We start from the raw sequence: 27,249 nt of genomic DNA on the forward strand, positions 1-27,249 counted from the left end.
TGTTTAAGTATGCAAAGAACACTTGAAATAATTAAATATATGAAAGACTGTTTTCCTCAGTGGGTCTGGGTACATGTGATATGGAGTGATAGGTGGTAGTGACAAGCTCTCCCTGTGCTATTTGGAAGACTGTATGTATTCTGTTTTACTCAGGAAAATGTCTTGCAGTCATTAAGCCATAAAGATCACTGAATTTTGAAGTAGATTTGAAGTCTAGTCTTGGCTCTGCTACTTATTTGTTTTGTGAATTTGGGCAAGGTAATGAAATTTTCGGTCTCAACACTTTCCAGATAATACCTCTTAGGATTATTGACACTGTATAAAAAATAATTAGCATAACCGCTAATAACTGTTCATTCTTATACTCTACTCCTAATTCTGCTCTTACTATTGCATAGCATATTGTAAGTGCTCCTTCTCCTAAATACAGAGTAGGTATTCTGAAAATTGCAAAGCAGATAAAATATGGTGAGATTTTGTGACATTGCATTAATACAGCCAACATGTTGAGCATCCTACATGCCTTGCACTGTGCTTGTAGCATTGCATGCAGCATCCAGTAACAAGGATAAAGAACTCTGCTTGCATTTCTTTATGCTTTGATGATTACTCATAATCCCTACTCATATATATTCTGCAGATCACTATGTTTTAAGTGGATACAAAGTTATATAAAGCAGAATTCCCCAAGAAATGAGTAAGGGAGGTAAATGTACAATAAATATGGCATAACATATCAAATGTCAAATGCTTCAAGGAGCATTCAGGTTACAGTTTAGGAAGATTACAAGTGGGAAAAGTGTGGGAAAGATGAGTATTTCTTTCATTCTATAGTCTTTAAACTGAGTCTTGACTTAGAGCATTTGGATATATGAAGAAATAGGTAAGACATTCAAGGTACACAATTGTAGGAAAGCATGGGGAATGATGAAATGTAGAGGATTTGATGAAAAGTTATTGTGGCAGGTGTTTTGCATAGTGCCAGGCTAAGGAGCTTGTACTTTATTTTATAAGCAAATTTATTATTCACTCCGTACCCATTATATATTTTTATTTATTTAATGAACATTTATTGAGAACCTACCATGTGGTAAGTGATGGGCTGGCTACTGGACCCAAAAAGATATGTAAGATGAAATCCCTTCCTTCAAAATTAGACACCATAACATTGCTTGGAAAGAAATGCTCTAATCAAAAAAAAAAAAAAAAAAAAAAAAAATCACTTCCATACCCTGCAAACTTGACTCCATTTTAAAAGACCAATGAAAGAGGCAGAGCTGTCCCTTACCATCCCACCAAGGGATTGGTGCCAGGACCCCCAGCAGATACAAAATTCAAAGATATTCAAGTCTCTTATGTAAAATGACACAGTAGTCATTCCTCTGTATTTGCCGGTTCTGTAGCCCTGCAGATATGGATAGCTGATTGTACTAGAAAACTATATTATATAATTACTGCTTTTTATCTAATTTTCCTTGATTCCTATGTAACCTCAATGGGCCATGCCCCAGCAGCCTGTGAATATGAATGAAGTAACACTGACATTAAGGCACAGATATCAGAAATCATGGCTCCCACCTGTGTAATCACACCTGTATAATCATAGCAGTTCAGCCTTTGTTTCCAAAGTCTCCCTGGCTATTTCTGGGAGTGCCTGGAGCACCTGGAGTGTACTGCATATGAGGAGGACTGCTCTCCTCATGTTCTTCTCCTTTGATTCGTCTTTGATACCCATCGCCTACAAACTACCCAGGGTAGGCACCTCACTGTGGCCACACAGAGCCAGCATATTCCGATAGATGGCCCCTTCACTGCCTAGGCATGGTCCAGGAGTTTCCAAACCCATGCAACCTTCAGGTGCCATACAGTGCTTTGATCCCTCTGGTTCCCACTGCATTTCTGGATTCATTCTGTCACCAGAAAGACTGCTTTCTCCCCGGCCACCTGCTTGTTGCACTTGATTTTTTAAGGCCTGAAGCAGCAGTGCTTAGGCTTTGAATCTCACAAAGTGAGAAAATAGCTTTTTTCCATTTGTCTTAATAACAGCAGAAGTCAGAATCTGCTCCCTGGGACTTGGCCGGGGTACATGAACCGTTTTGCCACCTCTCAGAGTTCCTACTGACCTCCACAACTCAAAATTCCTCTGAAGTCACTGTTTTCACCAACGAGTATCAACCTTTGCAGTTGGACATCTGGGTGGTGACCGTCATTCTGTCAGTTCAGTAGGCAGACCCAACTGAGGTATGTGCCATTTCACCTTGAAGTGTGCCCATCACACCACAGGAGGTCCTGTTAGCTGGAAAGGTAATATAAAGAGTATGAAACACATCCAGAAAATGTACAATATGCAAAGTGCATCTCCCAGTGAGATACCTATTTTTTGTTTAATTCTGTGAGCAGCTTTGGGACAGGACAAGGTGGTTTAGAAATGTTATTGCACAGTTGTTTTCTACAGTAAGGGCTGAAAAAGAAATACACACTGTATTTGACTGGAAGCACAAAAGAGACAAAATGTTTTCAGAAATGTGTGCATCACGGCCTGCTAATTTGGGCTCATAACCTCTTCTCTCCAATTACATTCCTGGAAATGTTTTTCAATTTCTTTGCGTAAAATAATCAGCGGACTATGGGGAACAGGCAAACCTACACAGAGCTTACATCACACCTCCACGGAGCTAGCCAACACTTCCACAGAACCACACGAGTCCCCGGCTCTTAATATGGTTTATTATAAAATCCTTTACCTGCCTCAAAGCACTTGTCATCAAAGCTGCTTTTAAGCTGAAGCTGAGGACCAAAGAATGGCTTTAACAGAATTCTGAAATAGCTTTTAACCTGAGGCTGAGAAAAGAAAGTGCTTTTAACCTAAAGTGCTTTCCTCTTAGGTACTTCAGCGTGTGCCTAGCACTCAGCATTAGTGGCTGTGAGAACACCCTTAAGACCCAAATGAAAGAGACTCCATTATAGATATTCAAACCCATTATATTAATATATTACAAGTAATATTTGAAATCATTAAGCAGTTTTACTCCAGCTAAATTTGAATCTTTTCTTATTGAACTATGCATTCATGCAAATAAATTGAAGTCTTACCACCTGGGATTCTAACAAATCTATGTTGATATTAGGAAAAAATACAGTGTTCTTTCCTAGATTTTACTTAAATCCAGAGTGAGTCAAAATTTCCATGCCTTCTCCACTGTAAAAGAAACTTTCAACTTTTATCAGTCACTGAATGACTTCTCCAGCCTTAGTCCATATTTGTTTGGGCTTAAAAGGTAATATTATTACATAATTTAGAATTAATTCATTCAAGTATCTTAATACATTTTATGTATCAGCTTTTCTCCTAGCCTGGTCACTCAGAAATAAAATAAAAATACTGATTTAACAGGAATAAAAATACTGATTTCAAAGTAGTTATAACCCCAGTGAAGTTCCTACTAAGTAAAGTAGGTAGACAACTTAATCTATAAAAGTTTTAACTTCAGAGTTATTACACTAATTGAGAATTTGAGAATTTGAGAATTCTGAGCAATTGAATTCCATGGACAGTTTTCTAATTTGAAAACATGGAGTGTATACAAGTAGGGATAAGGTAGCAAAGTTTGACATCTTTGAATTTTATCCCCCCTTCCTTTGCTAGACCCCTCTGTAATTCTAAAAAAATGAAGGCAGGCAAAGGAAAAGCAGGAAAATATTGTCAACCCAAAATGTAAATAGTCAGTCTTTGCTAAGCAAAATATGGCCATGTTAAATCATCCAAGATGCACTAATGCAAACTAAACTGAAATATATTTCTCTCATGCTCGAGTGATTGTGGCACAATCTTTAGATAAAAGTCGCTTTATTTTATACATTGTGTTCTCTTATTTATTCATTCATTCATTCATTCACTCATTCATACATGTTTTCATTTGGCATCCAGAAAGAAATGTAATAAGATGCGATAGAAATACAAATGGAAGGAATTACATTTATCTTGTTCTACTGTGAACATTCTTCTCCAGATTCCTCTACCTAGTACACGTCTATTGATGTTTAATCTTCCTGAACTATCTCTGGTAGATTGGGACCACCTACTTCACTCTGCTTTCAGTTGTTGCCTAAAAGTGGGTAGGAAAGAAAGGAAACGGGACATGAAATCTTCCAGTGGTTTCAGAATTGCTGTTTATTTACAATTTCTCATTCCTTCTTGTGGAAACTCTTATGCCGGTGGGTGTTCCTTTGGTAGATCCTGCTCTTCTCGCCAGCCTCACTGTGTTGGGCTACTCCTATATTAGGTCCTTGGATTTCTCTTCTCTTTTCTTCTCCTTCTCAGACTACTGAGTGCTCGTCAAATATTCCGGGGCTGAAATATTCCAGCCCTGTGGTTTCAGATTCCATCTGTAGACTTTCCAAACTTAGTCCTTCAGCTTCAAACTCCAGACTCTCAAAACTCCAGACTTGCATATTCAGCCGTCTACTGACATCTTCTCAGATGTTTGGTAGACACCTCATACTTATCTACAGCAACCCTTTGCTCCCCAGCTCCCCCATGTTCCCAACCTCAGGAAATAACACTGCTGTTCACCCTCCATGTTAATCTGTCTCTTCTACCTTCATCAGCAAATCCTACCTTAAAAATGCATTCTAAATTCAACGATTTTTAGTTTTTTCCATCATTACCACCCTATCTCAGCACCATTATCTTTCCCTGGCCTGTCTTACCAGCCCCCTGACTGGCCTCTGCTGCTTTTCTTGACGCTCTTAAAATAGCCTCCAAATGGCAACTAGAAAGATCATTTAAAAACCTAAATCACTCTAAGTCACTTCTCTGCTCAATGATTTCCAGTTATTTGGAATAAAATCATACTTAAAATAATACCTATTGTCCTTCCTATAACCCATAGGGTCCTATCTGCTTTGACCCCCAGGCTACCTTTTCAATTTCTTCCACAACCATACTTCCCGTTTGGCACTTCACTCCAGCCACGCTGGCCTTCTTGCTGCTCCTCCAGGTTACTCCACTTACTCCCGCTTGCTACTCCTCTGATTAAATGTTCTGCCTATGCATTGGTATGGCTCATGCCTTCACTTCTTTGGGTCTTTGCTCAGTGCCATTGCCTCGCAAACATCTTCCCCGACAACACCTCTCTCTTGCTCTCCATCTCCCTGGCTTACTTTATTTTCACATAGCACCTATCACCATCTGACACTATATTTTATATTAATGCTTTTATGTGTTTGTTTCCCCCACTGTTTCCACATACAGGCTATGTGAAGACAGAGAGTGTTTCATTAATTATTCCATCCCCAGCAGTCACTGAAAAATACTCAGGGGTGGATAGATTGAATGGAAGAATACAAAAATGCAGTAATATTCACTTGATCAAACCCATTCTCTATACTGTTGTGATTCTGTGTATGCGTGCGTGTGTGTGTATTTATGTATTGCGCTGCTTTGGAAAAGCAGAGGGAGGGAGAAGTATAGGACAAAGTGTTTCCTAAGGTAGACAATGTAGAAAAATGTTATCCTCATTGTTACATTGGGGTTAGTAAACTCTTCATTTAAGATATAAATTTCTTCCTGGCTGATCCACCAAAATGTCCATTGCATTCATTGGACCAAAATTGATGTGAGAGCTATTTTAATGAGAGTTTAGGAGCTTAAAGTGAAAGACCAAAGGGAACTTTAGAAGTATTGCTTGGGATTTAGAGAGAAATTGTGGAAGGTGGAAACTGCCGGAATCCTGAAAAGGGAAGAAAGAGAAACAATGGAAAGGACTGGAGAAGTCGTCATTCTGTCTGGGTGGCAGCTAGCCTGTCTCTGAAACCCAAGGACTTTGAGCTGTCCTTGTCAAATGATGCTACCCTTGCAGCCAACTGTCCAACTTGGAAGCTGCAGACCACAGCCTGCCCTGGTCTGGGGGGCTTTTCTTCCTAGAGTCTAGGCCGGTCCCTTCCAGGCCAGTCTTTCCAGAGTAGACAGTATCATTTTCCACCAGAGACTTTAAAATCTGTTAGGTTAGATGAGCTCCAAAAATACGAATAAACGTGTGAGGGGTAACTATACACAGAAGTGAATTTGTTTAAAATTACTATCTATTTAGATTCCAAACTGCTTAGAATAATTCAGCTTTTTCCTGAACTTGCCTCTTACATTTGTAATAAAAACCTTGAGGCATCATAAGATAATGCAGTACCGTTTGAAGCACTTAATATTGATTAAATTCAGTACCAGTGTTTTAGCGTTAAGCATATTTTTCTGTCTCTTAATTCAAAGACATAAGATACCAGTAAACTATAATACTTAACATAAATCACCTACTTCTCCAAAAGTTCTTAGTAAAGTTGTGGGAGAATTATCATATGATGAGTATTTTAAAGGTGAAGAAAAGAAGAATGTGAAGGATAGAAGTGGAGAAAATATAAGAGTAGAAATAGGATTCCCTGATAAGCAATCTGAAAGTTTGGGTTTGGAAACCTGCTCTCAAAAGGAAAACCAAATGCCACTTATGGTTTAAAATCAAAAGATGAATTCAGTTAAATTCCTGAAATCTCCCATGTTGAGAATATTAATTTTGCTTCCAGTGTCCACTGCCTGGCTCTTATAGCAACCTGTTGGCAGACGACCTGCTCGTGTATGGCATTCTGAAGGAAGAAAATTTACAAGTGAATGCTACCTACTATGGAAGCTACAAAGGCTATTATTTTTGTCTCATCCCAACCCATGTTTTAAACAAAACCTTAGCCAACTGGACATTCTCTTATTGGAACTTCAAATCTTGAGCAGTTGATGAAGAGAAGACAGTACTGGTGGTGAGGGTGACAGTGAAAACAGCATTCTGGCCCAGCTCTCAGAGTTTCAACACACTTGCTCTATTTCTTCTCTCTTATTTCACGGATCTCCTGAGAACCTTAGATGAAACATCTCCTAGACTGGCCCCTCAGCTCCAGTAATTTCTTTGAGGAATTTATAAATTACTTTTAGTTCCTAGTAAATTCTGTGAGTTTTCTTCTACCCCGATTTTCAATATCATTTGCATAATTTTTTCTTCGCTTAAGATAGCCACGGTGTATTTTTTTTCCTATTACAGCCCAAAACCTTAATGAATGTGCCTCATTTCCAAAGTGACTGACTGATATGTGTGTGTGTGTGTGTGTGTGTGTGTGTGTGTGTGTGTGTGTGTGTGAGAGAGAGACTGGACAGTTCAGTTTGTTGTCGTTGTTTTCTCTTCTTCTCTCTTTATTCTTCATGTATGTGCAGTTTTAGGTGCTTTGTTTTTCTTCTTTAAAATGTACTGGAGTAGCTGCAGTGGCCCTCTCTCCTGAAAGCAGAATAACATCATTTTGAAAAGCACATGGAGACTGTCTCCCTGCGTAAATGATGATAATGCCGTCACATTATTTGAACATTTAACTGCCTCTATTGAGTAGTTTTACTCGTAGTTTTGATTCATTTGGAATCTAACTGACAAAGATCCCATTACTGGGTGTTCTTACCATAATTTGTCAAAAAATATATAGCAGAGATGAGGGAGAATGAAGCTAATTTGTAATCCGGGGGACTTAACCTGGTTATGCTGATGAACTAACTAAATCGGTCAAAAGTTTGAGAGCCTAAAGATTAAAAACCACCATTCCCTGGTTAAACTCCAATTCATTATGTAAACAACATGATTTGTAAGTGCAGTCATGTGGAAGGTCTATTTGTTTTTCTCACCAAAAGATGCTTTCAAAGAAAAATTACAGAAAATGGATTTTCTCCAACCAATGTGTTGCCTGCCACCCCTGGTACAAGTGCTGAAGCAGGAGAACAAAGATGTAATGATCACACCAGCCAAGGCCATAGGCATGTGCAGAGCATTCTGAAAATATTGGCACCCCTAGCAAGAGGTGTTTTCTAAATACAAAAAGTTGTTAAGAGAGGAAGAAAGGATTACCAGTGAGCCCACAGATGGGACTATAGATGGGGAGTCGGAAGCTCAGGGTTCTGGGACTGCTCCCTTTTGGGGAATACCATAAGGAGGGGAAAAGCAGAAATCATCCTTAATGTTGTGCCAGGATACCAGGCATGGAAGTTTAGGGGGCAAAAGCTAGATCATCGGTACTTGCCAAGTAAACAAAATACCTTCTCTCTCACTCCCCCTTTCCCTATGTGGTAGAAGGTTTTAAGGTAGAAGGTTCTGTGGTTCAAACACGTTCCTAAAATCTAATGGTCTTCCTTGGCGTATCAAAATATGGACTGTATCATATTTACAGGTGGGTGGCAATCCTACAAGAGCCCCTAAATTGGTAATGCTGTTTTAGCTAAATCTCTATGATTTACTGCCTTTTGATAGCATGTTCTACTTTGCAAAGGCATTTCATGTGTATTATCATCTCCCCCACGTCATGAAATTCATCATATAATGTTGAAAGCTAGTGTCGTAGTCAAGTTTCTCTTAGTGGTAATGGGAAGAAACTTGTCTAAACTGCAAACGTAGGAGTGGAATTTATTGGACTACTTAACGGAAAAGTCCAAGGAACAAGGATAGTTTCAGGAGTGACTGGATCTGTGGGCACAGAATGCTATCAAATCTTTATCTCCTCCATCCCTCAGCTCTGTCTTCCACTCTGTTGGCTTAATTCTCCAGCATGTTTTCCCAGAGGGTGGCACCATAACTTCTGGAAGCTCAGACTCGTATCCTCATAGTTTCCCAACTCACATCTGAACCAATCACTGTGGCCAGAAGGAGGAAATGCATGCACCTCCCTGGAGCTGGAGCTGGAGCTGATGGAGTCAAATGGCAGCAAAATGAGAAAGTGTCATCCCCAAGGAAAACCAAAGTGTTCTTACCAGAGGGTAGAAGAATAGTTCCAGGGCCAGCAACACCAACAGACAACCAACGTACTCTTCCTAACCAGTGTCATCTGTAACAGGCGACCTCACTGAGTTATCTTCCAAAGTCTGGCCCTTTCTATTGTGATTGTGAGCCTTCTGTTGAAACCTTCTGGACAATGCTATGTCCATGTTCTAGTCAAATTTATTTGGTAGCACTGAACTGAAATTCTCTCTAATTTCTAATGCACCCCATGGCAACCATGTATGGTGCCTAAGCTTCAGGAAGTAAGGAGTTGAGGTGTATCTGTTTCATTCACCTCTCTATGCAAATTAGTTTCTGTACCCACTCACTCGTTGCACATGGCTATCCCCCCAAATGGCTGCCCTTGGGCCCCATTGTCTAATTCTAGAAAGCCTGACAATTCAAATTCCTGAAGCAGATAGTTTCTCTGATACAACCTCAGCTGTAGTGTCCCAGTTCTAAAACTTTTGGAGAGAAAGTTGCACTGACCCAGCTTGGGCCACATGACTGCCTTTGATTTAATCAGGCTCACCTGGAGGGCTAGCTCCTTATGCTCCAGAGCCATACCTTATTGGGTGACTATATCCCCTTTAAAGACAGGATAGAAGTAAGATGAAATTTTTTTGGCTTTTCTGGTAACTAATCTCTGTCTTCCAGCAGTGGAAGTTCAGTATATCCAGGCTCTTTTTTCACCAGGGCGACAGTGGCAATCAGGGAGGGACTGTTTCCTTTCCCAGTGAGGGATTGCCTGCACTTGCCTGGACCACCCAGTAAGTGGCAGTAATGCACCTCCCCCACTTCTGGCATTATAACAACGGAAAATAGCCACCTCACCCCCTCAAGAGCATTCTGGCCATCAGAAATACCCTGCAATTAAAAGCCTCTCCTATCCACCCCAGCTCGGAATCTTTCTCCAAGTCCCATCATTCTTTATAATTAATGAATTCCCACCACTAAACTTCGTTAAAACGGAGTCTATTTGCTGTCTCTACTTCCTCACCTTCTCTTCAAATCTTGACCAAAATATCTGCTTCTTAGTTTTATTTTACTAAAGCCATTTTTCTTATGATCACCAATAGCCTCTGAATTGACAAAATCGCATGAGAACTTTTCACCTTGAAATCCCATCACCGTTCTACTGTTGCTGAAATGCTTATCCTAACTTCTAAATATCAGTCTCTCTACTCTTCTCCAAACCCTCAGGTTTCTTCGTCTTAGTCTCCTTCACCCAAGCAAGAAACTTGAACGTCCTCTTTGCCTAGTGGGTTAGCTCACCTCCTGCACCCAGTTTACAGATCCCACTGAATCGCCCCATCTCTCATCTCTCCATTGTCTTAGTTCAGGTCCTTATCTTTCTTTCTTTCTTTCCTTCTTTCTTTCTTTCTTTCTTTCTTCTTTCTTTCTTTCTTTCTTTCTTTCTTTCTTTCTTTCTTTCTTTCTTTTTTAAGAGCCTTATGTTTTGTAAGTAGGGACAAATGACTCAAAAACCTTATGCCTCAGTTTCCTTTCCTGTAAAATCAGGATGATAATAGTGTCTACCACCAAAGGGTTAAGGATTGCTATAAAGATTAAATAAGAATATATAAGGTACTTCGAACCTTGCCTGACTTAATGTAATAAATCTTCAATGTTATTATTAAGCACCTTTGCAGCAGCACTAATCACATCATATTATAACTTTGTGAGAGATGTTCTCCCCCCCAGACTATAGGGGATCGTGCTTCATGCATCATTGCATTTTTGGGCTGAAGCACAGTGTCTGGCTTATAGTGGGCATGTAATAGTTACAAATGAGTGAATCAATCTTCACCTTCTTTACAATGTCCAGCATATGGTAGGTGCTCATGAAATATTCACTGAATTGAATTAGATAGAATTGAATTGATCTGGAGAGAATACAGATTAAGAAGTGCCATAATACAACGTAAAACATAATGAGTTTAAATTTTAAGGTGAGAGAAATTTCCTTTGAGATTCCTCCTTAGGGTTGACTCTAAATGGATGCATAATTCCACATTCTTGGCAAATTTAGAAATGTTTTCTCTATTTGCTCCCACATTTTGGTTTTCATGTCCTGTCAACTCTCTTTATTTCCATTCTCATAGCATAACTTAGATCACCAAATACCCATACTCCTATGGTCCTCTTTTATCAGCAAGCTATTGCTGCCTAACAAACAGACACAGGATCTCAGTGGCAAACAGCAAAAAGCATTCATGTTTCATGTGTCTGTGGGTCAGGTAATCTAGGACAGGCTTGAATGGGCAGCTCTGCTTTAAGCTGACAGGACTTGTATCCATGGCAAGTCATATAGCCAAACCTAATAGCAGCAAAATGAGGGAAATAAGTGTTGCCCACTCTAGTGAGTTTTACCACAAAGTCACATCGCAAAGGTGGTGAATGTATGAATCTAATTCAGAGATGAGAAGAATTCTCAACAAAGATTAAATTTACCATAAGCCTATCTTGATTTTGGTCTTCATAACACCTTCCTGGGCAATCACATTAGCTTCTTGACAAGTCTCCTTGTGTCCAGTCTTCTTCACAATCTGTGCCCCTTATCTGGTTATGAGCCATTTGGTTACAGGTGATAGAATACCCGCTTAAAAATTATTTGTATTATCTCGTATAGTAAGAATCTAGAGAATGTATTTTAGGATTGGTTTAGAAGTTCAACAATACCTTTGAGATCTCGGGGCTTTTGTAGCTTCTCTTTTATCATGTTTAGCTTTTGTTTGCATGCTTCTCGCCTCATGGTGACAAGATTGCAGCAGTAGCTCCAGGTATCACATGATTGCACAGTGATGTTCAAAGCAGGAAGGAAAAAAGATTGAATGTCTTCATACACCCCTCTACTTTTATTAGAGAAAAAAGTTTTCTCTCACAGCTTCCAAAGTCACTTCCCATTATACTTTCCCAACCAGAACTATCTATTCTAAACTGTCTATCTAAAGCTGCAAGGGAGGCAGAAATCAATGGAGAACATTTTCAGGTTCTGTCTTATGAGTGGACTCTAAAAACAAGAAAGAAGTTGGGAGGGGAATAGCGTTTGTTTAAGAAATCAATGTAATTTGCATGCTCTCAAATAATTTAATCTACTTCACTTAATGTTTAAGACCTTTCATAACACAGTCTTTATCTCCTTTTAAAGCTTAATAAATCAAGATTTCTCTAAATAAGAAAGAATGAGTGTTTCCCTCAGCACACCACATTCTTCTTACCATTCTTCTAATCACTGATGTGTTTGTCTGCCTCTCCTTCATCTTCCCCAGATTCCCTTTTGTCCCCTCTCTGACCACTCCAGTTTGTCTTACTTATCCTTGAAGATTCAGTTCTTCTCTGGGGAGTCTTCCATGGGCACCCACAGCTGTTCAGATCCCCCATCACATGCTCCCAGTGCATCACTTCTTCCCCAGGAATGGTAATTTTCACGATGACATGTTCTTATCTGTTTACTTATATGATGCTCCACTAGACAAGAAACTTTGAGTCTTGGTTATTATGTTACTAGTGACTTTCCTAGCTCCTGACAAAGAGCATGTACTTAGGATTTTTTTTTTTTTTTGAAAATAACACAATGATTAAAAGAGTAAATACCCTAGAATGCCTTCATCTCCATAATCTTCTGGTATCTACCTATCAAGAGAAAAAAAAAAAAAAAAGAAATCTCTCTCCAGATAGGAATCTATTTTTCTTGAATGATCTCCATCTCATAAACTTCCCCTGACCCTACCCGCCCAACATGTCATTCCCACTAAATGACACAAAAATACCTATAGTATAGAACATCTTTCTTAGCATTGAGTACCTTTTATGATACTTGTTATATTCTATTTTTTGTTTGTTTGAATATTTCTGTTAGCCCTACAGTATTATAAACTTCTTGGTATCTCTTTCACAAACTAATATGCCTACCTCATTGCTATAAGTATAGAAGATACTCAATGAATGTTTGTAAAATTTAAATTATGATTTCTTTTAAAGGATTTTATACTTTGTAACCTTTCTTCCTGCCTATAATCTCTAGCCAATTTAAAGTATCCAATCTGAAGTTCTGGATTATTTTCCTTAAATAATATTTTATGTCATTCTTTCTTACAGTGATGATTCACTGTTTTTAAACAAATCTTTGTTACTTGACCAAGTATTCAAAGCAAATATCCGTAACTATTTCCCACTTCTCTACACAATGTTGATGGGTTTTGAGCTTATCTTCTTTCTGTCTCTTGGATGAAAATGCATGTTTCCATATTGAAGGACATTATTATTAGTGCTTTGCCTTAATTGCTTCCTTCCCTGCTGAGTTGTACTCAATTCAAGCCATCACCTTTTCTAAGAAATAGATGAAAACCATGAGTTTGTTGAAGCCTCACTACAGTCCATGTTGACTACCCCTTTGTGGTAACGTATCATTTAGCAATCTGTTATGCTATTTTTCTTTCCATTTCTGCTACAAATATATTTTAAACTTATTTAAGACCTCTACTAATGATATCTTGCAGTCAATAATTTAATAAATATTTATTGAACTTCTCATATATGCTAACATTGTTGAGTTACTGTGGATCCAGTAATAAAGGAAATAGGAATAATCTTTACTCTCCCAGGTTTTGCATTCTATGCAAGGGAAGCAACTAACTTGTAAACATATCAATTTAATATGTTGAGTGGAGAAAAGTGCTCACAGAAAAGTAAGGCAGAGGCAGTATGGAGAGTTCCTATTGGCAGTGCTTGGCAGTTTTGTTTTTTTTTTAAAAGTGAGTGGGAAAGGCTGCAATAAGGAGACATTTGATCAGAGAGCTAGGGCAATAGCGTTCCATGAAGAGGAAATAACAAGTGCAAAGTCCTGAGGCAGAAGTGTGCTTGGGCTGGACAAAAATCAGCAATGTCTACAGAGTAGCGGCAGGCAAGTGATGAGCTTGTCTCAGAGAGGGCAGAGAGAGCAGAGAGAAAGCAAATGAAATCAGGAAATCAGGAAGGTCAGGTCATACTGCCTTGGAAATAGTGATAGGGAATTGGAGTTCATTCTTTGCAAGATGGGAAGCCCTTGAATCTTCGAAATATTTGTTTCATTATCACTAATCAACATCTCTGCTGTTTTTTTTTCCTCATATATATTTTTATTGAAATATAGTCAGTTTACAAAGTTGTGTAAAAAGGTTCTGGAAATGGGTGCTGGTGATGTTTACACAATAATGCACATGTACTTAATGCCACTGAACTGTACACATAAAAGTGGTTTAAATGGTAAACGTTTATGTTATATATATTTTACCACAAGTTAAAAAAATATTTGCATGAATCTCATGGGCCCAAATCTGTTCTGGGCACTGGTGACCATCACATGTAGACAATGCAGCGCTCAGAAACTGCTTTGAGAAAGTACGTTCCATATATCATAAATGTAAATACATGAAGCCCAGTAACATAAATCATGCTCCAAATGAGAGGGCTAGGCTAGAATTTCACAGAGTGTGTTCTCAGCAGCATTAGTCTGGAGATACGCCCTTTGAAATAAAAAGATCTTGCTCAAGTAAGTTTGGGATGTAGTGCATCCTCCAGTCCCGCCTGGAGATCGCTAGTGCCCGTCGGCATGACGCAGGCTCTGAAAAGAAATACACGTGAGAGAAATCTGTTTAACTTTTTTAATCCAATGTTGCTAAATCATTTTGATCACAGGCTCTTTCCCCCAAATTGCCCATTAACATCCCGAGGAACCGGTATTCCAAAGAACCTAGGTTATAAGAGACAGAAAGCTGAGCTAGGAAGGATAGAGTTGGTGGAGGAGGTGCCATCTGAGCTGAGCCCTAAAGGAAAGAGGATACTTAGAGGAGAGATGAGGAAGGGCATTCACGGCAGGACAAATGGGAAGAAATTCACTTCAGAGCAAGCCTCCTGGAAGTTGGTCCTTCAGGGGTCATTGAGCCACGGAACGAATCTTCTAAACATACTAACAACTTCATAATTTTGATGACCATTGATAAATTTCTTCTCAAACACTCAAGACACGAATTCACTAAGATTAATTATTTTGTAGAAGTTTCCTCAATTCCCTGTCATTACTTTATAGACAACAAAGTTAAGCCCAGAGAGACTACAACTTTACTTTGTCATCCCTGCCTAATCAATGGCAGGGGGTTCGTTTTCCTTCTCTGGGCCTGGAGTCCTGTTCCCTAAAAGAGGGAGTTATGGTCTTGTATGTCTGCGGTAGACACTTTGGAATTAAAGCAAAAAATCGATTCCTATGCAAGATGCAAATTTCATCATGCAGTGGATATGGAAACAGAATCAAATTAAAGAACAACGCAAGCTTGGATTTTAATGAAGCTCATCTTTGTTTCTTTTGCAGATCAAATTTTTGGCTCTCATCTGCACACAGTGTGTGAACGTGAAAATTCCACAGTTCCACGGTTTGTAAAGCAATGCATTGAAGCTGTCGAAAAAAGAGGTGGGTAACTGAATATGCAGTCATTTCCCCCAATACTGCACCCTCCACACAACCAGTTCTCAGGTTAACAGCACCACTTGATTTGTCTGGGAAGCCATGCAATTAAAACTTGACTTTCGTTAATCGGTTAAGAGGATCAAATTTCTTATTAACTTCAGTTTGGTTTCACAGTAGGGACATCAATAATTCCCACTAATGTTCTTTTTTTTAATATTTTTTTCTGTCTGACATGTTGTTGATTCAATTGCAAACTTCTTGTGTTCTCGCCAGTGATAAAACATTCATAAAATATCAGCTCTCACAGTGTTAGAACCCTCCTAACATTCATGCTGGGAGACGTTGTGCCAGAACAAATTTTGGTAAGCCCCCAACATTACCCAAGTGAAGCAAATAGCATTGCTACTTGCAAACAGTGATATTCCATCTTCCACGTGTATCTGTTCAGTACAGAATACGACTAACTGGTTTTCCTGGAACAATAAACAGACACACCTCCGGTGTCAAGATGAACTCTGATTCCTATGTTTCATTTTGTTTTCCATCTGAAATTATTTCATCTTGCTGAGGGAACAAAACAAAACCCAACTGACTCATGATTTCTATGCTGGTCTATCTGTGGGGTGTTTTTACTTCAGATGATGACTTCATTCATTCAAGGTCATTTTCCCTGGAAGATACATACGGTAGATGCAGAATCTCAAAAAATGTATTGTGTAAAAATGTGAAGCTTCATCACCATCTGTTACAAGTTTACAGCATATTCCCAGGATCTAGGGGGATATATATCATGTGAAAGATAGAGGTGTTTTCAGACAGAGAATTGGTGAATCTATTCCCATTTTCAGCTCCCAGTCTCTTAAAACAATAGAATCAAGGGAAAAAATCTTTACCAAGTTATCTGCTAGGGAAAAGCCATTTTAATTCTCTCAGTGTTACCTGGATTTATTATAGAAACATAATAAAAATGGTCTGCAATTTCCAACTCCTGGAAATTCATACTTTAATTATACTGTAAGGACAGCCTTGGGATCCCATTATTCCCATATCAGTAGGGAGTGAGAGAATAACAAAAAGGGGACGAGTGGGTAGGGAAAGGAGATAAAGTGAGCAGCTTTGGGGAAAAGCATATCAACACACCGGAGAGAAGGGCTGAGAGCTCGGAGAGTAGAAAACAGTAAAAACAGAATGAACACAAGGAGAGTTATCTGTGAGGAACGGAGTCAACTGGAATTTAGAGGGAAATGTATTTTTATTGCATGTTGCAATCTCATTTAATTTGTAAGTACATATTTTAGGAATAAATATTATTTAATAAGTACTTAAAGCCAAACGGATCACTGAAAGTGTTATAATGTTATTATTTCCAATAGCTACATTATCATCATTTTCAGGAAATCTTCATTCACTTGTAAATACTCAGTACTGATGGTGTGAGCACTGTCATATTAGAACAAAAATCCAAATAGGACTTTGGGGGAAGCTGTACCTAATAAGATGTGTGCACATAAAAACCAGGGTTCTATATGTCTCTATTTACCTACATACCCCAATGAAAACTCTTCTAGATACAGCTTTGTGGCATGCTGATACCATAATATTGCAGAGCAGGACGTGCCCATAAATAGAAACTGTATGTTTGGATCATGGTATTTTGTTGGTGACTTTTAATAAAATAAGACAATGTTTTTGCTGACAGGAGCCTTCATATTTGGCATTATATTTCATTGTCCCAATGTTTGCTCTTAAAATGAATTTGTAGATTCAGCTAAACAAGTACTAATCACACAAATGATTATTAAAATAATTCCTAAGTGTTTTAATGAAACACAAAGACTACAGTTCCATAAAGCAACAGATAACTCGGAGCACTCTGGCAGTGTCAGCTTAAAGGAACTCTATGGAAACGTTCAATAAAAACTCAGAGGCACAAGATAAACCTCTCACATCACTGCAAGATTTACAAGTGTGTACTTTTGATTATATTTTTCTATGATCATTTTGTTGGATTAATATTCTTACATTTATAGGCCAACTCTATTTACTCAAAGTGTTGTTTTTACTAAATTCTGGCATAAAGCACCTCAGGACAGAAATAATTTATGTGAATCTAAGTCCAATATTTATGCAGGCTTCTGATGACATTTTATGCTGGGGTTGGTATTAAGAAGCAGCGTATAAAGGTGCCAAGTCTCCCAGCACGTCTGGACTCAGCATATCTAGGGCCCTCCCTCTAATGGCCAGACCCTCTTCCAGGCAAGGTATTCAACTGCAGAGTCATGTGAAATGCTTATGGACCAGTTACGAGAAAGGCACATTTAATAAAAACTGTGTGTTTACTCTCACAGTCTTAGGGAAATGGCCTCAGTACTCACTATAGCAGCACATCAGCTGCTATAAAAACAAACCAAAAGAGAAACAAACAACAACAAGAAAAAAGATTTGTTTCCTTTCTCTCTTTTTTCTTGAGATTATTTCTCCCATCTTAAAAAAATCATTTACAAACTGTAGCTGTATTTTTCAAATGCGTCTTACATGCTTGATTTCAAGTAAACAACATCAGGAGGGCAGATCTCACCCTTTATTCTTTCGGTCCTCCCTCCATGCCTCCATTCCTCCATTCATTCATTCATTCATTCAGTTACTTCCTTGCATTTGGCAGAACCAATTTGCTCATCATGCTCCTCTAGTCCTCCCAGGGAAATTCTACCCAGTGGTTGACACCAGATACACTCTTTATTCATCCCTGGTAAAGCAGTATTAGTTTTATTTCAAATTTTGCATCTCTTGGATATGCCTAGGAGAAAATCTCTTAGTGAGCCGAATGTAAACCAATTTAGCGAATGACTTGTTTAGTACGTTTCTTTATCTTGATTTGGATTTCCTTTATTCCTCTAAACCACCAGAGCATTCTCCTCCTTACAACGATTATAACTAGATCAGAGTTATTTCTGTGGTTTCTGATATTGTCTGCTCAGCCTAGAAAATACACACAAAACTTGGAGGGCAAACTGTAAAGGCATGTGTTAGGCTTTAAAACTCTCTCAAGTGGTTCACTTTCCCTTGTCTTGCCTTTTCAGTTTTAGACTGAAATCATAAGTAGCCAATGAAAAAAATTTATGTTTCTTCTTCCAGAGCAATTTCTGCAAAAATACGGAATTATTGTTCAACTAATGCTCAGTATGTATGGTAAACCAATCAAAAGCAGGAGACCATCGGGCACTTTTTTTGAGGTCTTAGGGGAAGAGCATGTAGAGGGAGACACTGTGACACACTGGTGGTATGTAGACCTAGCCAGGGAGAAGTCCAGTGTTCAGTGCTTTATAAAAGACTTTTTGTAGTTGTTGATGGCCTCAAAAGTATATAGAAATTGCTTACTTAAAAATAGGGTCACCTGTATCATTTAGAGACAAGGACCTAGGAGACATGAACTAAACAAAGTACTCAGTCCGGACTGGTATAATTAGCACTAAGACCTTACTCCATAGTTACCTTTATGAAAAGTATGTAACTGACTGACTACTCTTTGTGAAGGGCAGTTATTTGGAGAGAGCACTCGATATGTGACAATTGTAAGCATACAATAAATATTGGTTGAATGAAGTAACAGACACTATTTTTTATTGCATTTCAGCAACAAGTAGCTATTCAGGACCTACTCTGCGTCATTGTCCATACTACCAGCTCAGGACATAGCGCAGATACACATTAAACAGTGATAAGTGCTATGAAAAGACTAGAGACTGCGCTAGAAGAAAGAAGAACCACTGTCAAAATACTAATAAAAACAGAGAAGTTTGTCTGCTTAAAAATGACATAATAAGGGAGGGGAAATGGAAAGATCAAAGAGCACAAAATAGCAGTTATGCAGGATGGATAAGTTTAGAGATGTAACACACAAGCATGATGACCGGAGTTAACAAACCTGTGTTGGATACTAAAAATAAGCTAAGAGAGTGGATTTCAGGTGCTCTCATCACAGACAAAAATTGGTAGTTATGTGAGGAGATGATACGTGAATTAGCTTGTCATTTTGCTATGAATACTTCTATCAAATTATCTTGTTGTACACCTAAATATTTATAATTTTTATTGAAAAAATATTTTTAAATGACATTATAAAGCCCTTTATAATAAGTGCACACTCTTCTGGGTTTAGTCTCCCAATGAAACTAGAAGCTTAATTACACCTTATTCCCCAGGTAATTTCCTTGACACGTTGTGACAATGTGATACAGGGAGTCACATGGTGTGAGATATCCAAAAGAATATGCTACAAGTGATAAACCAGTCCTTTTCCTATGCACCAGCACCACACATGGCCAAAGACTTCTTCCATGTAATAATGGAGTTAACTAAATGAATGAACGTGTTTCTACACTAATTGTACTTTTACGCATCCAGTATATTTTTGTTTGTAAGGGAATATGGCTGATTTTAAAACAATTTTTAAATTTCATTTGGATTGGCATTCATCCTTTGGAATACGGTTTAACAGCTCATTCTTCCTCTGTGATTCCCGGTTCTGGTTAATATGCCCCAAACTATTTAACAACATTTAAAATAATACCTAGGGATCTGTTGCAAACTATGTGAAGGCACTTAACACCAATTAACTGTACACTTAAAAATGGTTAAAATGGTAAATTTTATGTTATGTGGGTTTTTTTTTTACCACAATTAAAAATAAATGATACCAGATCTTCCAAATCTGATGATTTCAGCTATAAGCTACTTTACAGAATGCCTCAGCAGATGCTAACTGACAATTTTGTCCTCTCTTTTTTCTGGAACACAAAATACTATGACAAGAATGATACACAAAATTACATATTTGACTTGGTGCCTAAAAGCCACCCTGGGATCCATAACCTTGCTTAAAGATTTAAGAAAGACCTTTAGTCTACTTCTGAGAAGGTCCTTAGCCTCGAAAACTTTATCTCTCAACTTGACTTCTTAGCAGCTGTTATATTTTTTTGCTGTCGTTTGTTTGACAGGATCCAGTTATAGGTTCCGATGTCTGTTTAAAGAAACAAGGAGGCTGTTGGCTTTAAAATTCCCTCATTGCTTGTGTGATCAGCATTTTCCCAGGCTTTTCTACATAGTTTGCCAAGCAAAGGGACTGACCTTTTGTAGCAAACACTTTTTCATTTCAAAATGCTCACTTTGATTTTTGTCCCATTTTATGCTCATTCCAAACTGTTTACAACCCACTAAAAATGACCGTGAATTATATGTTTGTGTAATGGATTCCTTTTGTGGTCAGAGTGGAATGTTTACTTTGAACAATTAGTTATCTTTGGGTAGATTATAGCAACTTGGAAAAAGAGTGGCTAAAATTATTATTATACCTTAACTATTTCTTTTTGGTAATTCCTCTGCTGATACATGAAGTTTGGGAGAAAGTCACATTAAGAATCCCATGACATTATAAGCAAAATCTATTTCTCTAATTGAATATTTATTTGGATGCATTTGTTAATATCATAGGAAGTTATGGTTATACACCTACACAGGAATATACTTACCTGTCACAAAAGTTCAGAACAAGGGCTATGCATAAATACATGGAGTTTTACTTATATACATTGCACTTGCATATTAAGTACGGCATGCGCATGTATGTATTTATTATAAAAAGAACAGGCATGATTGTAGTGTAGCTGTTATGCTAAGATTCAGTGCACCAGTCTGCCTCTTGAGACACTGCTAAGTGTTCACTTGCAAAAATAAAACCACATCGTCTTTTCCCATTGCCTGATGATCTAGGACCCTGAAGGGCAGATCATAATGCCTTCCCTAGTCAAGCTCTGCTCCCAGTTCTGCTAATTTTGCACTGTTCATTCTTTCCCACTTTGGGATAATCTATTATAGTTGGATCCAGGCACGCACCAAAGGCTGATACTTCCATGAAGAATGTGCAATTTGTACTGTTTAGTTTGTGACGAGATTCTTGAAAACTTTTATGATTCTATCTTGTTCCAGAGAGACTTCTGCTTGCTAGTTTTATAAGCAGTGAGTGAAAAAAAAGTAACAAAAACAAAACAAACTGATAAAAATTACATGCTCAAAAAATAAAACCAAGAGTTCAAGATAAGCACTATTTCTTTTTCCCCAGAGAATATTTGTGGACTGAACAAAAATGTTTCTGAGGGCACTGACCTATGTGTTCCTTTTTTGTAAGCGCTGGCTTTTTGTGCCTGAAGTTAGGCATCTGCTTGCGTTCACAATAGAAATGACCCTCAAGGAAGCTCTGTGGAAGTCTGCAGCGAAGTTTCCTTCATTTTTACTTCTGAGTTAAAATTAAGTCCAATTTAGTGCTTTTTGGTGTTTTGTGTTTTGTTTTGTTTTGTTTTGTTTTAATGCAACCCCAGTGACAGCCACCTTCCTGACAGCAGTCGTGTTGTGCTGGGTCCAAGTTGGAATTGGCTCTTTGGGGTTGTCATGCTGGGGCCTCTGTGTCTGTACAAAAGCCACATTCAGGGCTAGAGGGGAAGACAAAAATCAAAAAAGAGTAAACAGGAAACAGCCAGCGAGAGTATAAAAGAGAAACTGGGAAAAGACAACCAAAAGAAATCAGAGATGACAAGGTGAAGAGAGAGAAAAAAAGCTGTGTTTTGCAATTAAGAAAACAAATGTGGATAAAAGGGCATGCTTCTAAGGCTTGTAATGAAGAAAAGACAGACTACTAAACCAGTTACCATCTCTGCCTTAGTTACCTGATACCTGCTTCCCTGTTCCAGAGAAATGTACCCTTGCTCCAGAAAATGCTTGTAAGTTACATTTTGCCACGAATGGTAAGATTACACTGAATGTTCACAAATTCCGTGTATAGATATGGTTACTAATTAATTTGCTGTATTTATTAGTGACATTTAATGAAGTTTATCTACACTGAGCAATACACAGCAGTCTTATTATCAAAAAAGAGAGCTTAACTATAACAGAAGTTAATGTAGAAATGACTGTGCAGTTCAATAACCAGAAAGGCTATCTAACATATCCAGCAATGTGGCTCTGGTCAAATCAGTCAGCGGATATTCCCACACTTTTGAGTCCAGAATGCATATGAATAAATAATGTCTCTTCCTAGATAAAGCCTGAGTCTAATTTCCAGCCTCCGCTCCCACTCCCACCCCTGTTCTAAAGTTTAGGTTTTTAACATACTTTTCCCTCAGAGTCAGTTGGAAGGAAACAGAGCCAAAATGAATACGCTAGGAAATTAGCTTCTTGTTGTGGATGGAGAATTTAAATAATGCAACACCTCAACATGTCAAGATGCAACATTCTAAATTATCCTTTAGTGGTGTCATTTATATGATGGGAGTTCTGGGTCTGGGACTTTTTCCATTATAAGCCCTAATATTCAGAAGTTAATAGTTCAACCATAAAAATAATCTTGGCTGAAAGTTGGCAGGATGTTTAAGCCTGAAAGCAAATGTTTACAAAATTTGAAGAAAAAAATTCACGTGTATTTGGAAAGCATTGAGGTTTTAAAAAAATGAGAGTAATAATAATAACAATAACAATAATAATAATAACAACAACAACAATAATAATAATAATAAATAATAAGGCAGTTAGAGATTTCAGACATTTGTTGCCTTGGAATTGAAAAATGGATTTGTAGATTTTAAATATTTTTTATTCTTGTTGCATAATACGAACCAATTGATTAAAAAATAATCAACACTTATACAAGTGTGTCACTTACTTTTTGAAAAGAATCTTTATTGGTTGAATAAGAATCTATACTTTATATTTTATAGGCATTTCCCTAGAGCACAAAATGTATAATAATTAAGAAGTCAAGTTAATTTAGGAAGCTATGAATGATGCCAAAATATTGCACTCTTTCGTGGATTTCCCAATAAGTAGAATTCCCTTTCTAAATGTCTAGAAAAAATAACATTTTCCAGAGAATTTTCACACTTTCAGATGAAGTGTGTCCAACTTAAGCCTTAATCATTAATCTTCATATACAGTAGAAGAGACATACAGATTCTAGGAGAAATAGTTGCATTGGTCTATACAATTGAACTTGGCATATTTTCCTTACAGGATATTTTAGAACACTTTACTCATCTCTTTAATAGTTTCATGTCTTGGAGATTCTTCTAAATTCTAGGAGAGTTTATCTCATAGTCTAATGGGCTGTTGGGTTAGAAATGTTTTTCTTGGGTTCAAATAATCTTTTCTTTGCCAGTCTTATTCCTTTTTGCCAAATTTTATACTTTTCAAGCCACTTCCTATTTCCAGTTCAGGGAAAAAAAAAAGTAACAATCAAACAAACAAAAAAAAAATTCAAGGGCAGGACACTTTGAAAAGAAAAACTAGCTGTGCAAAACCAAAATAGCTCTGAAATGATACTGCTGGAAGAGTTCTTGAGGTTATAGTAGACTGTAGACCCAAATGTAAAGTCACACTCTTTTTAAGGAAATAAAAATGCCCTGAGATGTAGGGTGAAAGCACCACTTATCGAAGAAAAGTATTTAAAATAGTACCTTCAGTTCATTGTGTGCTCCTTCCTATAGGGAGCATGGTTTTAGTTTTAGGTCTTCACACATTGCCTGGCACATGATAAATTCTCAATAAATGATGAATAAATGGATAAATTATAGTCAGCATTGTTTAAATCTTCATTGGAAAGTTACACACCATTGCTACACCTGCACATTGGTGGAAACTAAAAAAATGAGCAACCAGCAGTTGTTGGTTGAAGGCAGCTGCATGATGTGCAGCTAATAGTGTGGTTTGCAAATCTGCTTTTTAAACATTTAAACCATTTCTGATGATACTATATTATATTATTCTGAATGACATCATTCTTTCCCATCGATACTTAACTATGCTAAACATTTGAAGTTATGTTTACTTAAAGATTTTATGCTCATCAATTTTTGGAAACTACATTTAAGTTCAGCAGCTAGTAAAACATCCATTCTCTACTCATTTCGTCAAACCAAGTCATATCCCATTAGGCATTATTTCAACACCAATAGCCTGCTGTTTCTAATCAAGTAATTGAATGACAACTTTGAGCTGTAAGGGACATGCCTGAGAATGTTCAGGCATAGACTTGAGTCCTTTAACCACACAGAGTTGAGCACCACACCTTTCCTTTAATTCAGACTTGGAACTCCATGTTGGTGCTGGTCTGTGTTAGTTTACTTCCCTGGGAACGTCCCACCTTCCTCATTTAGTATTTATTTTCTTTGTAAATCTCAGGAAAGTTTTATTTTAAAGATAAGTTTTTGACTTGAAGTAGTCTGTCAAAGAATCTGAAATAAGAAATATATGGTCAACTACATAGACCTATTAATTTGAAGCTAATGAACAGAGGATACCAATACTCTAAATTCTGACGTGGTTTTGCTAGTAAGTATTGATTTCATTTTCTCCAAATTTACGTCTCAGCAGAAAAAAAGTTAAACTCTGCTGATGTTATCAAAAGCTCTGTAGAGACTTTGAATACACCAGTGTCATTAAAATAGGACTGTTATCTTTCTTGTCTTAAAAAAAATGCTCTTGTTATGTTTTGCATTTTTGACAGTTTGGGCTAACTTAACTCTTGTGTCTCCCTACAGAGTAGTGAGACACCTAACAGACAGTGTTGTAATAACTGTAGTAAGCTTTCTTTACTTTTGTCTTGAAGGTGGGCAGTTGGCACGTATTAGAAGTTGCATGGTATAATATCGTAGTTGATGTATTTGGCCTAGAGTCTGACAGTATAAAAAGCATGCATTCATGCATTTCCTCTGGACTTCATTCCTGACTGAGAGTTCATGCTACTCATTCTCTCAGTGTGGTCTTGGTGACCCTAAAGCTTCAATGATTCCTTCAGTGACTTTAAAGTTCCTAGGCAGGCATGCCTCCTCAAGCTTTTTTTTTTTTTTTTTTTTTTTTTTATACTCAGACCTGAGGTCTAGGAACAACCCTTCTTGAATTTTCCTCTGGCACCAGAAATTCAACTCTTTCCGCACTGGACTTACAACTTCCCTCAACAAATCTGCTCCTCCTCCTCTAGTCCTTCACTCTGTCAGTGGCATCATGACCTATTTTCCTCATTGCCCTAAAAAGGCATTCATTGGACATTTTAGATTCTTCTCTCAATACATCTAGCATCATTCATCAAGTCTAATTCTCTCTACGTTTTTATTATCTCCTGAATCTGATTCTTTCTCTTACCTCCTCTGGCCTTAATTATATTCCCATAATTTCTCTTGAGATAAGCCCTCTAATTGATAGCATTGCCTTTGTGCTTATTTCTGCCCAGGCCATTCATCTCAATGCTGCCAAAATGATCCCTCTTAAATACAAATAGAATTATATTATCCCTTCTTAGAACCCTTCCATCAGGATAAACAAAATTCCACACTAATTATTACCATGAAAAGGATAAGCATGTGACCTCTGTCTACTGTCCAGCTTTGTAACCTCTTAAGCGGATTCCTATGTTCCAACTACTACATCAGTCTTTCCGAAGACTGATATTCCTTCCAAGAACTGTTCCCTCTCCTTAAAGACCCTTTCACTATCCATCTACCTGCCAACTTCACATTCACCCTCTTGTGCACAGCATGAGTCATCCTCTCCAATGGCTGTTCTCTGGCTCATACCCTCAGCCACCTCTCCATGGTCTCTTGAAGGTTGTTAGGCTGTCCCTCTACAGTGTTCCAGTAAGAGCTTTGCTTTCCTCAGTATAGCCCTTATTGCATGGGACCATAATGGGTAGTTTTATATCTGTTTCTCGTTTAGAATGTGAGTCCTTGAGTTTAGGAATTGTGTCTGGATCAGCTCAGCCTCCTCAGTGCTCAGCACACCAGAGCTGGTGTATGGTAGGGGTTCAATTCATGATGGGTAATTAAATGGATGAATAGATGTATATTATCCAAGATTTCTTTTCATCCATCCATCCAGGCATCCATTCTTGGAGAATCAGATTCTATACTGAAGATTCATTGAACTTCTAGGAGAGATAGTGATTAATGTCTTTCGAAAGACAAAGTAAAGTCATATTATACAGAAAGGTAGAAAAACTTCCTTAAAAGTAAGGATCATTTTGTTTTGTTTTTCATTTCCATCATGCTATGATATGTATCCATATCAATATCTATATGCATATTTATATCCATATGACATACCATTTTAGTAATAGTCTATAATAAAATATGACAGAAATAGGGCAATGACTCTGGTGTTCAGGTCAGGTTTCAGACAAAACAATTTCTCATCCTTAAGAAGGAGAAACCAGTCTCTCAACAAATAATGTTAAATTGTTTCATAAACCTTAGAGATTCAACTGACTAAAGACAAATTTGATGCTTTGAGAACTACCAATGTTATAAGAGTAGAACTATCACGTTTCAGGTTCAAAAAATTATATTTTTAAAATATAAACCCCCAGGCATTGTGCCTACCTCCCTGTAAGTTTGTGTATAATTTTTCCCATTATCACTCCCTAGGTCTCTTTCCCCATCACCACTTTCCAGGCATCTACCATCCACTGAACAGCCATGTTTCTGATTATCTTTTCCCAAATGTATTAGCTTGCATTATTTAAGGCTGAATCTCATTTTATTATTTCCTGCTCGTATTTCTGAACTCCTTAAGTCCATTTGTATGATTCTTTTGTCTTCACAGATGTCCACAGTTCCTCCCAATTTAGTATCATCAGCAAATTTAATTAATGCTCTGTTTACCTCTCCTTCTAATGAAACCAGTCCCTTGTTTCATTTTATCATACAAAGTAAAAAATGTATTGGCAATAAAACAGTCCAAAGAAATCTTCCCTCTCTGTAGGAGGGGAAGTTAAGGATACAGCAAAGAACCATGTGGTGAGGAGTGGACAGGGCAGCAGGGTGGTGAGCTAGTTTGCTATTGCCCTAAAGCAAAACCTTTTCACAGCAACCACACTTTGGCAGATTGCCTGGGTTGATGCTGTATGTGTGTGTGTATGTGTGTGTGTGTGTGTGT

General features: G+C 37.8%; 1 protein-coding gene across 5 annotated transcripts in view; it reads left to right on the forward strand.

Annotated features, from left to right (window-relative positions):
* The window catches only part of ARHGAP15 (Rho GTPase activating protein 15), a 575,316-nt gene that overhangs the window by 351,452 nt on the left and 196,615 nt on the right, over positions 1-27,249 (forward strand). For all 5 annotated transcript variants that reach the window (XM_064484735.1, XM_010974707.3, XM_064484738.1 and 2 more), the window contains one exon: positions 15,178-15,276. In XM_064484735.1, the coding sequence (XP_064340805.1) occupies positions 15,178-15,276 (99 nt within the window). The remainder of the gene's footprint in view (positions 1-15,177; positions 15,277-27,249) is intronic.

Source organism: Camelus dromedarius, chromosome 4, assembly GCF_036321535.1.
Source record: "Camelus dromedarius isolate mCamDro1 chromosome 4, mCamDro1.pat, whole genome shotgun sequence".
Taxonomy (NCBI): Eukaryota; Metazoa; Chordata; class Mammalia; order Artiodactyla; family Camelidae; genus Camelus; species Camelus dromedarius.